This window comes from Melopsittacus undulatus, chromosome 10 (assembly GCF_012275295.1).
Source record: "Melopsittacus undulatus isolate bMelUnd1 chromosome 10, bMelUnd1.mat.Z, whole genome shotgun sequence".
NCBI classification, from domain to species: Eukaryota; Metazoa; Chordata; class Aves; order Psittaciformes; family Psittaculidae; genus Melopsittacus; species Melopsittacus undulatus.
Genome location: NC_047536.1, coordinates 34,837,492 through 34,853,490, shown reverse-complemented (window position 1 = coordinate 34,853,490; position 15,999 = coordinate 34,837,492). Strand labels below are relative to the sequence as shown.

Sequence of the window (15,999 nt, the reverse complement as noted above, 5' to 3'; positions counted from 1 at the left end):
TGAGAGAGCCACAGGAATGGCCCTGAAGAGCCCTGCCCCAACCAACAGAACATCTCTGGGCCAGGAGACCCTACCCAGCTTCCCAGGGGCTCCTTGGGCTGAGCTGCCCCATGGCCGCTCTGCAGCATCCTCCGGCAGCAGCTGCCATGGTAGAGCTTGGCCAGGGCCCACAGGAGCTGCTGGAGCTGGGGACAAACCCATCCCCAGGGATGCGCTGCCTTTGGTGACAGCCCCTGCTGGACCCAGGCCCTCCCGCAGGGCCCAGAGCTCCCAGGGGGCTCACCAGGAGCCTGATGCAGCAGCAGCCACCAGTGGTCATTGCAGAATGGGTTTACTGGGGACAGGGGGCACTGGGACCCCAGTGCTCTGCAGGGAGCTGAGGGTGAGGGATGGAGGTGGGACTGGGAGGATGGGTCCTTATCCAGCAGCTGGTGGGTCCCTCCATGGCCGCTGTCTGTCTGTCTGTCCCGTGGCCGCACAGGCTGGGTCCTTGGTCCAGGTCCACGCAGGGGTTAGGTGAGTCCTGGGGAGAGACCAAAGCATCCATGTCCCAAGCCCTGGCTGCAGAGCACGCTGGGGTGCAGCCATTGACCCTGCTCGGGAAGCTGGGCTCCAGCCACGGCTGCCCCCTCCCGCAGCACCGGCTGCCCATGCCCACCCTGCACTCACCGGTGGACAGGAGCCGGGCCCAGAGGCAGCAGAGCCCCAGCAGCAGGAGCAGCAGCAGCAGCCGCATGGTGCAGGGCAGCACCAGGGCTGGGCACAGCTTTAAATCCTCTCGGGCTGGAGGCTGGTCCCAGTGACCTGGTCTGTGCCCAGTGCCCAGCACGCTCCGGCCGAGCATGACCCCCCCTCCCCTCCCTGCAGGATGCTGCTGGTTGAGCCAGGCAGGAGACACAAAGGGGCTGCTGCTCTGTGCATCCCTGGGAGAGCTGTGTCATGTTTGCCATGTGTGCCATGTGTGCCGTGCTGTGTGTGCCATGTGTGCCGTGCTGTGTGTGCCATGCTGTGCCATGTGTGCCATGCTGTGCTGTGTATGCCATGCTGTGCTGTGCCATGTGTGCCGTGCTGTGCTGTGCCATGTGTGCCATGCTGTGCCATGTGTGCCGTGCTGTGTGTGCCATGTGTGCTGTGTTTTGTGTGCCATGCTGTGCCATGTGTGCCATGCTGTGCTGTGTATGCCATGCTGTGCTGTGCCATGTGTGCCATGTTTGTCATGCTGTGCCATGCCACAAGAGCAGCTGGTGCAGTTTCCTGTTGCACAGGGCGGGTAAAGGCAGGGTCCAGGGAACCCACATGGAGCCATGGGTGCTGGAGGTGGCTCCCGTCCGGGCACCATGGAGCGGCCGCGGTGCCCTGGCAGCTCCCCAGGCATTGTTCTGCCTCCGGAACAATCGCTGGCTCCCAGAGGACGTCCTGTGCCAGGACACGGTTCACAGCCCCACGCTGCACCGTGGCCCCCGAGCTCCCGGCCAGCCCGTGCCCACCTGGCCCCACACCGTGGGCAGCAGCTGGGACCAGGACTGTGGGGGCACAGGGCCCTGATGCTGGGGGCAGGGAACTGGAGCGTGCACGGGTGCTGTGTCTGGGTGCCAGGACTGTGGGGTCATAGCACCAGGCCCTGTGCCCTTTGCAGAGCCAGGGTGGGTGCCCAGGTCCCTGTCACACAGTGCTGGAGGTTCCTCTTGCCTCCTGCTCCCTTCCATGGGGCTGGTGGGACCAACCACCCCAGCTGCTGCAGCCGCCCGCTGCTGGGTCTCCAGGCATGGGCATGGATCAGCATCTGGAAGGACACAGCCCTTCCTGGGTCTGGCTGTGCTTCCCACCCTGCCAGTGTGCCACAGGTGATGCTGGCAGCAGGGCCTGCGTGGGGCTGTCAGTGTCGGTGGTGTCGGTGTCGGTGGTGTCAGTGGTGTCGGTGTCGGTGGTGTCGGCTGCTGCCGCTGCGTGTCGCAAGGACCGAGGCTCTGGAGCTGCTGGGACTTTCCCCCTGGCTCCCTTCCGGGAAGAGCAGGAGGGCTCCGGCTCTCTGGGCCGGCTGCCTGCACGTGTGCGAGCGTGTGCATGTGCTCGGGCAGCCACAGCCGGCACGGGCTGGACACGTGTGTTTGTGTGCATGTCCACGCTCCGTGTGTGTGTGTGGATGGATGTGTGTGCCACACACCTGCATGTGCCTGCCAAGCCATCCGCGGTACACGCTGGTTGGGCAGCACCATGCACTTGACAGCATGGCTCTGACTGCATGGGGGCTTGCTCCCATCGGTGTGACCCATCCCAGGAGCACATGGAGTCATGGGATGAGCAGCAGTGGGGAGCACGGGCTGGGCTGTGCTGTGCTGGGGGATCCTCACTGTGAACAGGGGCTGTCCCTGTCCCTGGGTGGGCAGCAGGGTAGCACCTGGCTCCTATCACCCCATGGAGCATCAGTCCCATCAGGCCATCCTCCTGGTGGCACAAAGCTGTCTCACAACCCCCCTCTGCACCATGGTGACACAGCCCCAGTACCAGCGGCACCAGCCCCATGTCCACTGCTGTGTCTGCCCAGCTTGGCCATGGCATTCCTTTGGGAGCAGGGGCTGCTCTGGATGATGATGTCAGTCCATACAGTGATCACCCAGGCAGCTGAGACACCATGGGAAGATAATGGGGACAAACATAGCGCTGGTGGATTTGGTGCCATGGCCCTGCCCTCCTGTGGGACACAGGGCTGGGAGTTTCTGTGTCACTGGGAATGTTCTGTGCAGCTCCAGGTCATGGAAGATGAGCTACAGCCCCAGGACCACCCCTGTCCCTGTGCCCGGGTCCCTTTCCCATCACTGTTATGTCCCTCCAGCTTTGCTCCTGCCCCACTCAGGCTTTGCCACATCCTCATATCCCGTGTGGTGCCACTGCTGGGGTCTCCATCCGGGGGTTTCACAGCAGAGACAGAAAAAGGCTGCAGTGGGACGTGGGTGTCCCCACAAACTGCACCCCACATCCAACTTTCTTGGCCTCTCCCCACGGAGCTTTCCTTGCCCTCCACTTCCCCCTTGGGATGGTAATTACACCCGTAATTAGGAGACAATTATTCCTGCTGAATGGCAACAGCTTAATCTGTTTCTCCCTGGTTTTGGCAGGTTTCACCCCACACCCGCCCATGGGTGCTGGCCGGATGCCGGGGATGTGCCTGTGCCCAGCCCAGCGCCCGCAGCGCTGTGCTGCAGTGGGTCTGGACCTCCGGCTGTGGCCCAGGGAGTGCCTCACACGCGGGGGGGGGGGCACAGGAGCGGCTCCGCTCAGACAGCCCCGGGAGAGGAGCGGGTGAAGGGGATGGTCCCAGCCCAGGAGAAGATGAAGTGGGTGGCAAAGTGCCTGTAGGGTGAGATGGGAGCATCACTGTCCTGCGGGACCTCCCTTCCACAGCAGTGGGGACCGGCGCACGGGGCACCGGGGACTCAGCCGTCTGTGGGACCATCCGCCAGGGATGCTCCATCAACCGGGGCGGAGCTCGAGAGGAAGGGGTGAAGGGGCCTTTCCCCTTGGACCTGCACCGGGGCAGAGCAGTCCCGCAGCCCCTGCCCCGTGCGACCCCGGAGGCTTTCCACTCCCTTTCCGTGCCCCGTGGCAGCGCAGGGGCTGGCACCAACCTCTGCCCGTCGCCACCACGGCTGGTCCCCAGCGGCTGCGGCTGCAGCCGGTGATGCCCCCAGCCCGGAACGGGCAATGCCGCTGCCGCACCGGCGCAGCCATCCCGTCGTACCGGTCGCCCCGGCTCAGCGCTGCTGGATGCTGCTGGGGAGGCCGGGCCCGGCCTGGGTGCGGCTCGTTACCCACATGGCAGGAATTAACCGGGCTCCCTCCGCCCCCCGGCACACCTTAAATCCCAGCCCGGCGCGGCTGGGCCAGAGCCGGCTGCTCAGAGCACCATGGAGCTGCTGCCCGGATGCCTCTTCCTCGTCCCCCTCCTCGCAGCCCTGCTCTCCCCCTCTCGGTCTGGTCCGACCCCACTCACAGCCGGACAAGAGGAGCCGGTGATGGGTGAGTGTGTTCGGGGCATGTGCTGGGGATGCTCCTGATGCTGCTGCTGCCCAGAGTTCCCTGCACGTGTCTGCAGGGGCCCAGGGCTGCTGGTGACCTGCATCCAGCTGTGGGGTCTGCCCTGAGCCCTCCCCAATCTCCAGGTATCTGTGTCCTGCAGTGAAGCCTGGGTACTGCTACCACCTCCCAGATGTGGAGGATCTGCTGCACCAGGACTGCACCGCCTGCCACAAGAATGGCTCCTGCTCCCACTGCACCAGTGATGCTGGCTGCCCGGGTGCCACCAAGTGCTGCCCCAGCAAGTGTGGCTACACGTGCCAGGAGCCGGTGTTGGGTGAGGGCTTGGTGCTGCAGTGTTGGGAGTCAGCAGCAGGGGTGGGAGCCAAGCAGACAGGGAGGGGGTTTCCCTGGGGTATCCCTGAGCTCTTGCTGGATCCTGCAGAGCCAGGGGGGCCATGCTGTGGGGTGGGGAGTAACCACCTGCAGGTGTGTGGGGCTATGGGGCCAGTGGGTGCAGAGCTGGCTGCTGGTGGGAAGGGTTTGGTACTAAGAAGGGACGGGAGCTGTGGAGGTTTCCCCATGGGCCCTGGGAGTGCTGAGCCGGCAGCATCCGTTTGCCAGCCCTGGCTCAGTCTGTTCTCTCTGACCACGCAGACCTGTGCTACCTGCCCTCTGTCTGCGGGAGCTGCAAGGCTCTCTTCCGCCGCTTCTTCTTCAACGCCTCCAGCCAGCAGTGTGAGGAGTTCATCTACGGCGGCTGCGGTGGCAACAGGAACAACTTCGAGACCGAGGACCAGTGTTTCCAGGCCTGCTCCCACATTGGTAACTAACCCTGTGCCTGTGCCGTGTGCCCTGGGCTGCCCCTGCCCCGCTCCTGATGTGCTGTGTCTCAGTTCCAGGTGCCTGGTAGTGCTGTCCCGGGGAGCACAGTGGCCCCTGCATGGTCCCTGCCCAGGGGAAGCTGCTGTTGGTCACCACGGCCCTGTCCCCTGGAGCCGCTGCCCACAGGGCTGGCAGTGATGGGCGCTGCTGGCCAGGGTGCCTGTGCTGGGGGCTGCGGCTCTGCCAGGGATGTTCACCAGCCCAGGGGCAGGGATGTGCACCCATGGCAGCACAGCTGTGCCCTCCTGCACCATGGTGCCCACCTGGAGGAGCCTGACCTTCCCATGGGCTGTGTCACCTCAATACAAGGGCAGGTCCTTGGATGAGCATGTCTGGGTCTGGGTCTTGTCCTTCCTCCTGGGCAGGCAGTGCCCATCCCTCTGGGCTGCCCTCCTGTGCTGGCACCAGGCGGTGGGTGCTCTCTGCAGCACCACATGCAGCCCCAGGCTCCCCCAGTCACCACCCTGCAGCTCCCACTGCCCCTGGATGGGCTCCCAGCCCCAGCTCTGCCCTCAGGCTGCCGACGTGATCTGGCTGGGAGCTAAAGCAACCTGATGGAGGAGGAATAGACCCTTTGGTGGATGCTGGGGTACACCTGTCCCACAGCCTCGAGTCTGTGTCTGCATCACTTCACTGACCTCTGGTGAAGTGATGCTGGCATGGTCTGAGCCACCAGCCCCAGCCCTGGTAAGGCCATCCCTGCCCTGGTGCTGTCCCAGTGCCTGGTGAGGTCAGCCTGGTGCTGCCAAGACTCGGGAGTGCAGCTGGAGATGGCCAAGCACAGGCTTTATTACTGGAGGTGGTGGGGAGGGGACAAGCCAGCTGGCCACCCGGTGTCCCCTTCCGAGGGTATCTTCCTGCCATGGTGGAGCTGCTCTTGAGTCATGCAGCACCTGAAAAGATGGATGTGGCTTTAGGGAGCTCTGAGGCTGTGGAGGCCATGGGTGCTGCTGAGCATGGCTGGTTCTGGCAGCAGTTTCATCGAGCTCCATGTCCTTTCGGGTCCCCTTATCCCAAAAGCACATCTCTGCTGGGGGGAGAGTGCCAGGGCAGCAGCAGGGTGGCACACCACCAGCTGTGGTGATGTGGAGCCAGGAGCACACTGAACACTGTGCCCTTCATATGGCTCTGCCCTGGTGCTGGCCCCGGCTTGGTGGCCCAGTGCCCCTTTCCCTGAAGGCACCAGAGTGCAGACATGGCTGTAGCCATTGCTGCAGCACTTGTGCCCCCGGGCACAGTCCTCATGGAGGCTGCAGAGGTTCAGACACAACCCATGGCCCCTGGGGATGTGGCACATTCCCCCCTGCCCATGATGCACAGCAGCCTGTGTGGGGCACCCCACGGTGCTGTGGGGTCCTGGCTGCCCCAGCCCCCCTCACCTGTGGGGGTGTCCGTGCAGACGTGGCCGCAGCCGCTGTGGGTGCAGTGCTGGTGCCCAGGGCACTGTGAGTCTGCCTCGCACTCCTGCGGGCACCGCTCGGCCCCGTGCCAGGGCATGGCCATGGCATCGTGCTCTGAGGGAGGGAGAGCACAGCAGGGGCAGCCCTGAGCTGAGGCCTCGTGTGCTCATCCCGTGCATGGGAGGAGGTGGGGTACAGAGGGATGGGGAGGGTGCAGGACCCTGGGGCACAGCCCCTCCTCGCTGGGGGGGGAGCATCAACCAGGCTGTCCCTGTGGGGCTGGTGTCGAGGGGACCCCTGGGCTCAGCCGGGGGGTGCTGGGTGCTGACCTTGCAGAGAGGCAGGGGTGCAGACATGGCCACAGCCATTGCTGCAGCACTTGTGACCCCAGGGACACTCCTCATCGAAGCTGCAGAGGTCCAGGCACGTCCCTGGCTCCCGAGGGATGGGGCATGTTCCCACTCTGCCTGCAAGGGAAGCACCCGCAGGGGTATCCCACCATGGGGCACCCTGGGGTGGGCCCTGCATGGCCATGGGGGACCCGCCTGGCTCTCACCTCCAGGGATGTCTGTGCAGATGCGGCCGCAGCCGTTGTTGGTGCACCTCTGTCCCCGAGGACACTGTGAGTCATCCTTGCACACCTCCATGCACTGCCCACCGTCCCTGTCCCAGCTCTCTGCATGGGCACAGCCACTGCTGTCACCCAGTGGCCCTCAGGGGCTGGTGCCCAGTTCCCCCCAGCAATGCTCCTGGTACCTGTGGGCACAGCCACACACTCCCATGCACAGCCAGTGTTGCAGCACTTCTCAGCTCGCCTGCAGACGCTGTCATCCAGGCACTGGCTCTGCCGCCTGCGCCGTGGGTCCCAGCACGGCTCTGCCCGAGGGCACTGCCCTGGGTGCTCTGCATGGGCAGGTCCAGCTCAGGGTGCGGGTCCCACACACACTGTGCCCCATGCAGGGTCCAGGCTGCCCGCGCTCACCTCGGGCCGGGCGGGCACAGCGCATGGCACAGCCGGAGAAGCAGCACTTCTGCTGCCAGGGACAGTCCCTGTCGTGGGTGCAGGAATCCTCCTCCTCACATGGCTCCGGTGGCTGCCGGGGCCTCACCCTCGGGCACTCACCGGGTTTGTCTGAGGGGTGGGAAGGGGCGAGAGGGACAGGTACCCCCTGCCCTGTGGGCTGTACCTGCCCCACGGCAGCACTGCCCCATGGCAGCATGTCCGTGGTGTCCATGGGGCCCTGCACCCCCGTGGCTGTGTCCTCACCTCTCTCAGGGGCTGAGCACACGTGCCCACATGTGCTGCTGCAGCACTTCTCATCCCCCGGGCACTGCCAGTCCCCAGTGCAGGCAGTGCCGCATGGGGCCGCAGCGGTCGGTGCCTCCATGGCCACAGGGCAGATGCTTGGTTTCTCTGGGGACAGGAGGCAGTGGAGCTGTGGGCACAGGGGTGATGGGGACCCACAGCCCCACAGCTCGGGAGGATCCCAGCCCGGTGCTCCCATGCTGGGGCTGAGCAGCTCACACCTCGGGCCGGGGGCAGGCAGACGTAGTCACAGCCTTGCAGGCAGCACTTCTCCTCACCGGGGCACCCGGCGTCGTGCCAGCACCAGGCTCTGCAGTCGTAAGTGGGGAACAGCCCAGCACGGGCAGGGCAGAAGCCGGGTTTCTCTGGAGGACATGGTGCGGAGTGGCCTGGGGGCTGCCCAGAGCATGCACCGCAGCCCACTCAGCACCACAGCCCTGCTGCACCAGGCACTGCAGCACAGCTCTACCCTGTGGCGATGCTGCAGCATCTCCCACCAGAACCATGGGTCTGGCACCAGACCCTCAGAGGTTTGGAGAGGAGCTGCCTTTGCCCTTGTAGCTCCCTGGATTTAGTGTCCCCCATGTCCCACCTTGGTGCCTGGTGCTGCACGACCCTGCACACCATCCATCACAGCACATCTCCCCTCTGCTGCAGTCCCCATCTCTCCGGCACCTCACCCCCTCCTGCCAGGCTGGTGTGGCCGTGGGAGCCCCTGCGAGGCACACGGCCCATGTGCTGCCAGGAATGCCAGTGGGGACCAGGGCAAACCCATCCCCTCCCACCCTGGCACTGCCTGACTCCTGCCCTGGCTGCGGCACTCACCCACTGCCTCAGGGTTGCACCAGTGCTGGTGCCCTGTGCCCTCGGTTCCTGGCACTGCTCAGAGCACAGCCATGGGGACCAGGGTGGGCAGAGCCATCAAAGCTCCATGACCCGCTCACCTTGGCTGTGTGTGTGGCACTGCCGGCTGCACTGCTGGTGGCAGCACACCTCGGATGGGGGACAGTCCTGGTCCCAGTGGCACCCCTGCTGCTGGGGCTGCTGCAGTGTGGCTGTGGCAGGGCTGGTGTCCCCTGCACCGCGGAGCCGGATGGTGCCGGTGGTGAGGACAGAGCCGATGGTGGCCGGCCGGGGGTGGCCTCGTGTCCCCTGCCGGCCCCAGTGCCCACCCAGGAGCCGTGCGGTGTGTCCCTATAGTGGCATCCACACAGGAGCCACAGGGCACAGCAGCAAGCGGCTGGCACCGGCAGAGCCTGCCCCAGTGAGCACGGGGTGAGGGGTGAGGGGACCCACTGTGAGGGGTCCCACTGTGCCAGAGCCCTGTGCCTGGGGGGCTCCGGCCCCACGGCATCCCCCTGGGCCCCAGCCCTGCCCGGCCCCCCCATCTCACCGGCTGGGGTTGGGTGCAGGCCCTGCTCCCCACAGCTGCTGCTGCCACACTTCTGCACATTGGGGCTGTCGCTGTCTCCGTGGCACCGCTCCTGGCACGGGCTCCCCGGCCCCGGCTGTGCCGTGGGGCTCTCCCCAGGCTTGGGTTGGTCTGGGGGAGCAGACGGGTGCGAGGCTGCAGCGTCCCAGCTGGTGCCCACCCGCACCGGGTCCCCAGGCCCCTCACCGTGGTGCGGGTGCTGGCAGCGGAGGGGAAGCGGCACATGGCCCATTGGAGCGGGCACATGGCTATGGCACTGCCAGGCCCCACGTGGGAGCAGGCACATGGCTACAGCACGGCCGGGCCTGCGGACACACAGCAGTGAACCGAGGCTGTGCCGCTGCCCTGGGCCTTACCCTGCACCGGCTCCAGGCAGGCAGAGCCGCAGCCCAGCGAGCAGCACTTCTGCCTCCCCAGGCAGTCCCGGTCCTCCAGGCAGGGGAAGGAGCAGGGGTAGAAGAGCCCTTCGGGAGCAGCCGCTGGACAGGCACCAGGTTTCTCTGCAGTTGTGGCATGGGCTGAGGTGAGGCTGCACCAATGGTGTTGAGGGCAGTGCCTCCTGCCCCTGCCTGACCCCTCCACTGCCTCTGGCTGGACCCCACCACTTGCCCCATCCCAAACCCCTCCATATGACCCATGCCAGCTGGTGGCTGTGCTGTGGTGCTGTACCTTGTGCCGGGATGGTGCAGCGGAGCCGGCACTCTCGGAGGCAGCACTTGTACCAGCTGGGGCAGCTGGAGTCATTGGCACAGAGCGGGGGCTCCAGGCGCAGGCAGCGTGTGAAGTCCCGCGGGCACCTCCCAGGCTTCTGGGGCTCCCCTGCAGTGGAATGGGATCAAAGCTCCTCATCCTCCATCCCCTGTGTCAGCAGGATGGAGCTCCTTCATCATCCTCCATCCCCTGTGCTCCTCTTGACCATGCTGGGAAAATCAGGATAGTCCTACCATGGGCACAGGTGAGTGCACACTCCAGCCGGTGCCTGTGTCCCATTGCCAGCAGTGGGCAATGCCCCTGGGCAGTGGTTTCTGCTCCAGCCACACTGTTTGGGCTGTAAATGGAGACGCTGCAGGAGGTTTCACTCCAAACAGCAGCTGTTTGGTTAGAACAAAGAGGAGCCTGGCAGCGGCAGAGGGGACACAGCAGGGCACAGGGGGGCCTGGCAGCTGCCAGGTTCTCCTGCGGTACTCACCGCCTGTCTCCTGAGGTACAGTGTCCGTCTCTGCCCGGAGGGTGATGAGCCCCAGGAGGAGCAAACCCAATCTCATGGTGCTGCCGGGGATGTTGTGTGTGTCCAGAGCTGAGCCAGGGATGGGTATAAGGTCCCTGCTGTGGGTGCTGGTGCCGGGGCCGCTGGAGCCGGGGCAGGGGGGCAGGAGGAGGGGCAGTTCCTGGAACCCGCCGGCTCCCTGCCAGACACCCGCTTATCGGCGGCTGAGCCCCACTGCAGGTCAGGGTGACCGTGGGGCCGGGAGGGCGGCTGGGGCCGGGTGGCTGCTGACCCTGCAGGGCACAGCCCGGCCCTGCCCGGCCACCCCTGAGAGGTGGGAGATGTGTCCTGGGCCACCTCCGTGGTGATGGGGCTGGGCTGGGACTGGGAGTGAGTGCACTCGTGCATTCCCACATGCACCCCATGCACCCTGCAGCGGCCTCTGGCAGGTGGGTGCTGCTCCCTGCTTGTCTGGGTGCTTCACCTACCCCAACCCATGACTTTCCCAATCAGGCTTTGACACTTTGGGATGCTGATGAACCCTTCCTTGGTGACAGGAACCAGAGGGAACTGGTTTCTGCACTGCAGCCCATGACTGCTGAGGGGACATCGGTGCAGCCCCAGATGCAGTGGGATGGTCACTATGGGGTGATGGTGGCTGGAGGCACCCGCATGGAAACGGGAACCTCTCCTTGCCCAGAGCCAGTGCCTGCCTGCAGGGATGCTGCTGGGTTCCTGCCTGCACTTCACTGCCTGTGACAGCCCAGGGCTGCCTGCGCCTCCTGGAACCCACCACAGAGCCACTCAGAGCTGAATGCAGTTTATTCTGTTCCAGTGCTGTGGAGCAGCCGAGGCCGATGGGGTGCAGGGTCTGGGGGTGCTGAGTACCCTGGACAGGACCCGTCAGAGCAATGCTGGTGCAGTTGTCTGGCAGTGCAGAGGATCCGGGACAGGGACAGACGAGGGATGTGGGTGCTGGGAGCAGCAGCAGCTCTCTGCTCACCCACAGGGTGAGATGACAGCGGCTCTGGCACCCAGCTCCTGGTACAGCCCTTCCCAGGCAGGGCTAGGCCGTGCCTGGGGAAGATGGACGGGGCAGGCAGTGCAGAATAGGTTCTTCTGACCCAAGCGATGGGGACCATGGGGTGCTCCCACCCTGGGCCACTCTTGGTCACCACCAGGCTGGACCCACAGCAGGGTGAGACCTATGCGGTGCCCAGGGCTGCTGAACCTGGGGGCCTCGGGGGGAGTCTTACCTTGCAGAGGGGGGACGCAGGTCCTGCCGCAGCCCCGCAGGCAGCACTTCTGCTTGTGGGGACAGTCCCTGTCCTGCAGGCACAGGACGAGGCACTCGGCTGATCGGTCACCATCGGTCACGGGGGGACAGAGCCCAGGATGTGCTGGCACATGTGGAGAGACAGAGGGATGAGGGGCTAACCTCTAGGTAAGGGGTGACCCTTACATAGGGGTAAGGGGGTCACCCTCTGGGGTGGGCTCCTCACCCGGACCTGCCCCATGGGGACAGCAGCTGGGTCTCTGCACACCTACAGCTCCCACGAGGGTGCTGGCCCTGGCAGGGGAGCTCAGCCTGGGACAGGGCAGGGAGGGGACATGGGGGGTATCAGTGCCATAGGGTGCTGGTGTTTTTACCCTCGGTGGGTGGTTTGCAGACGTGTCCGCAGCCGGTGGTGCAGCACTTGGCAGCCCCGGGGCAGTCGCTGTCGGTGTCACACAGCTCCAGGCAGGGTCCCAGGGACCCCCGCAGCACCACAGGGCACGTGCCAGGTTTCACCACAGCATGATGGCTCCCTGGTGACAACGGGGACCGCGGCAGTGCCAGGGTCTTGTTTTCCCCAGCCCTGTGTGACCTTGGTCCCCATTGTGCCCCCATCACATCCCTGGTCCTGCCCCTGTCCCAGGCAGTGGCCGGGGCTGTGCCAGGGTGTGTGTGCAGCACCAGGTGCCACAGCCGGCAGCACCCCGGGGCCTGGACGGCCGCCACCGGCTGCACACCCCGCTGGGCACAGGCAGGGAGGGGCTGTGCCACCACCAGTGCAGCTGCGGTGGACACGGGGTGGCTGCGGGGCAGCCATGGGCAGTGCCAGGGGCACACACTGGGCTGAGGCAGATGTGGGTCTGCTGAGCCCCTGCCCTGGGGGGAGTGGAGCCTCGGGAGGGATGGCGGAGCCCTACCTCTGTCGGGGAGGGCACAGGCCAGCCCGCAGCCGGAGAAGCAGCACTTGCGGTTCCCGGGGCAGTCCCGGTCATCGGCGCAGCGGTTGGGGCAGGCAACGGCGCTGCTCTGGACGCGCTTCCGAGGGCAGAGCCCGGGCTTGGCTGCAGGGAACGGGAGGTTTGCGGCTCCGGGTGCAGCCGAACCGGCCCCATGGAGCCACGGGGGCTGCGGAGCTCGGGCTCGTCCGCGCACGGGGCCACGGGGCCGGCTCACCGGGCTCTGCCCGCAGGCAGCGGGTGCAGCAGCCGCGGGGGCAGCACTTGTGGCCGGGGCTGCAGGAGGTGTCGTTGGCGCAGCTCCTGCCGCAGCTCCTGCCGCTGGCGCCGCCGGCCCGGGGGCAGTAACCGGGGCTCTCTGCACAGGGAGATGCCACAGGCGGCCGGGAGCGGGGATCGCACCGGGGGCTCCCGGCCCCGGCCCCCGCCCGGCCCCGCGGTACCTGCGGCCGGCAGGAGGCACGTCCGGACCCGGCCGCTCCAGGAGCACTGCTCGGAGCCGGGGCAGCCGCGGTCCGAGAGGCAGAAGAGCTCGGGCGCTCGGGCGGCCCCGCTGCCCTCCGCCGTGGGGGCAGTGCCCCGGTGCCCACTGCGGTGCTGCCGGGCCGGGCCGGGAGGCAGCTCCATGGAGAGCACCAGGAGCACCAGGAGGAGCCTGCGCCCGCCTCGCATGGCGCTGCCGTCGGGGAGCAGAGCTGGGGCTGCGCCCCAGGACCGCGATTTAAACCCTGCTGGGGGGGGGTCCGGCCCCACCGAGCGGCTCCTTCCCACAGCAGCACCGTGTGGGCACCGTGGGAGCACCAGGCACGAACAATCCAGCTCAGGGGAGGCTCCCAGGGCAGCGCTGGGCGCGCAGCCCGCACTGGTGCATCCTCCACACTGAGCCCTTTCCAGGTCACCAGTGACCCGTGAGCAGCTCCTGGGATGGAACTCCTGGAGGGATGGGACACAGGGAGCGGTGTCCTGTCCCCGGTCCTGCCTGGGGAGCATTGCAGAGCAGGTCTGCTCCCATAGGACACAGATGTGGCTGCACCTTGATGGCCTCACTCTGAACTTGGCTGCACAGAAGTGGAGGCCGTGCCAGAGGATGGCGACCCTTGGAGATACGGTGCAACCAGTCAGTGATGGTGCTTGTCATGTGGAGCCCTTCCAGGCAGCACCAGCACCAGCAGTGGGCAGGATGCTGCCCATTCAGGAGCACAGCAGTACAGAGAGGCAGCAAGAAGAGTGGCAGGGAGAGGCTGCTTTATTGGAGAGAATGCAGGGGACCCCAGGGAGGAGGATGAGGCTGAAGGCTCCAAGCCAAGGGGACGGTGCAGGGCCAGGGCCTGGGCATGCAGGGCTCGTGTTGGGCAGCAGCTCTCCTGTGGGTCGCTGGCAGGAGGCGGCTGTGCCTGCAAAGGGAGCAGAGAGCTGTCAGTGGGATGGGCTGTGAGGACAGCAGGATCCCCGGGGCTGGCGGGCACCCGACTGACCTCAGTGAATGGGTGTCACACAGGACACTTTGCCACAGCCATTCCTGCAGCACTTCTGGTTCCCGGAGCAGTTGGAGTCCGACTTGCACTGGTTTGTGCAGACGCCCAGCATGGGGATCCCAGGGCTGACGGGCGGGCACGTACCCGGCTTCTCTGCAAAGGCAAAGGGACATGGCCTGAGCCCTGCCGGCACCAGCACAAGGGGCAGGGCCGACCCTGCAGGCCCCGGAGCTGCGGGCATGGCCTAGCCCCTGTCTGCCGCAGTGGAGGGACTCCCATCCTGGCCCGCAGAGCCCTGTACCGCATGATGCAGTCTGACCCAGTGGCACAGAACACACAGCCACCACAGTGCCTTCATCCCACTTTCCCCCACAGCTGCCACAGCCAGTCCCAGCTGTGTGCTTGCTGTGTGTGGGCTCAGTCAGGGCCCAGTGCGCAGGGTCCCTGCCATCCTGCCCAGCTGCCTGCCACCAGCACTGGGCTTCCAGCTCTGCACCACACTGTCCTGCACTGCAGCACAGCCGGCCCAGCTCTGTCCTTGCAGGTGGCCATGGAGATACCAGAGCCTCAGGTTCACATCCGTCTGTTTGCCACTGGAGATCTCAACTCCTGCACCCGTTCACTGGGGCTGCTCTCCAGCAGGACCGGCACAGAGAATGAGCTCAGTTGGGTGGCTGTGGGGCCGTGTCCATGCAGCACCAGGAACGATGGCTGGGAGGCAGGACCATGCCCATGTCCTGGGCTGGCTGCTGCCCACCAGGATGAGCAGGTAATGAGGGCTGAGAGGGGAATGGCACAGACCCCTGCCCACTGCAGCAGTCGTATGCAGCTGGGAGGAGGATGAGTGAGGTCACCAGGAGCACACCCCAGGCCTGCTGGGGTCCCTGCTCAGCCCCCAGTAACCGCACTGCAGGTGATGCACAACGGGTGCCCAGGCCCCACACCCTGGAGCACCGGTGCCACCGGCCAGGCTGGGCTGTGGGCTTGCGGCAGCAGCACCGGGAGCAGGAGGGAGCGTTACCGTCGGGCTTCAGGCAGGCCTTGCCGCAGGCCGCTGGGCAGCACTTGAGGATGCTCTCGCAGTCGCCATCGGACTGGCACCCCACCGTGCAGTTCACTGCTTCTGTGGCCGGCTCTGGGCACACGCCGGCTTTTGCTGCAAGGCAAAGGTGGAGGCCATGGGTGGGCACCGCGGCAGGAGATGCTGCCGCCAGCACCAGGGCTGGGTCCAGGGATGCTGCTGAGCCCAACCGCGCCAGGGCTGGTTCTCGGCCCCGGCCCCCACCCCGGCAGGCCCTGGGGCTGGCAGTGATGCTGGCTGCTGGCCCGGGGCGTGCCCAGCCGTGCGCTCATACTCACTGGTGACATTCTGGGCGGATGCTGGCGGCAGCTGTGCCCAGAGAGCCAGGAGCCCAGCCAGGACGAGCACGCTGCGGGCCTTGGGCATGGTGCGGGACCGGCGCTGCGCCTCGGGCCGCCCGGCGGCCTTTAAGCTCCCGTGCAGGTGGGGCGGCGGGCGGAGGAGGGCTCGGCCTTCCGGGTGGCTCCCGGGGGCCGGGCAGGGCCAGGCTCCCCCTTCGCTTGCACAACCCGAGGATCAGGTGTCTGCCGCTGCTGGCGGCCGACCAGGGAGGGGGAGCCTGGAGCAGAGCGGCGGCCGCGCCGGGAACCGGCCGGGCAGGAAGAGCGGCCGCCGGCGCAGCCCCGTGTGCTGCACCCGAGCCCACCGGCCCCGTGCTGTGGGCTGTGGTGGCATCGGGCTGGGCTCGGTGATGGAGCCCGAGGGGATGCCGCTGGTGAGCCTGGCACAGGGCACCGGTGGTGCGGGATGTACCCCGGCTCAGACTGCTCCTGCCACCACCACTGCTGCCGTCTTAAGCTCGAGCGGAGCCCCAGCCTGAGTCACTGGTCCCTGATGCTGGCACTGTGCATCGGAGGCTGCTGCCACTTGCCCGGCTTCTGCCTCAGCCGCTTGTCCTCCTCCGGTTTCCTCTCCTCCACTGAAGGGCTCTCCAGGGTGCTCTGCCTCCGGCCGGCCCTCACCTCGG

General features: G+C 66.5%; 2 protein-coding genes and 1 long non-coding RNA gene across 3 annotated transcripts; 1 reads left to right on the top strand and 2 right to left on the bottom strand.

Annotated features, from left to right (window-relative positions):
- Positions 1-312: 312 nt before the first annotated feature.
- LOC117436732 (uncharacterized) lies at positions 313-3,783 on the bottom strand. The gene is made up of 2 exons (XR_004550063.1): positions 3,627-3,783; positions 313-523 (listed from the first exon to the last, which is right to left on the bottom strand). It is a non-coding gene; the product is annotated as an uncharacterized lncRNA (long non-coding RNA).
- A 73-nt stretch (positions 3,784-3,856) lies between these two features.
- Positions 3,857-5,228, top strand: SPINT4 (serine peptidase inhibitor, Kunitz type 4). Its single transcript, XM_034066914.1, has 4 exons — positions 3,857-4,017; positions 4,178-4,351; positions 4,672-4,839; positions 4,911-5,228. The coding sequence occupies exons 1-4, from the start codon at positions 3,906-3,908 to the stop codon at positions 4,925-4,927; spliced, it is 471 nt and encodes a 156-aa protein (XP_033922805.1). The 5' UTR covers positions 3,857-3,905; the 3' UTR covers positions 4,928-5,228.
- An 8,476-nt stretch (positions 5,229-13,704) lies between these two features.
- WFDC3 (WAP four-disulfide core domain 3) lies at positions 13,705-15,531 on the bottom strand. Its single transcript, XM_034066912.1, has 4 exons — positions 15,311-15,531; positions 14,973-15,107; positions 13,952-14,104; positions 13,705-13,870 (listed from the first exon to the last, which is right to left on the bottom strand). Exons 1-3 carry the CDS (start codon positions 15,396-15,398, stop codon positions 13,953-13,955), a joined length of 375 nt encoding a protein of 124 aa, XP_033922803.1. The 5' UTR covers positions 15,399-15,531; the 3' UTR covers positions 13,705-13,870; position 13,952.
- Between the last annotated feature and the right edge of the window lie 468 nt (positions 15,532-15,999).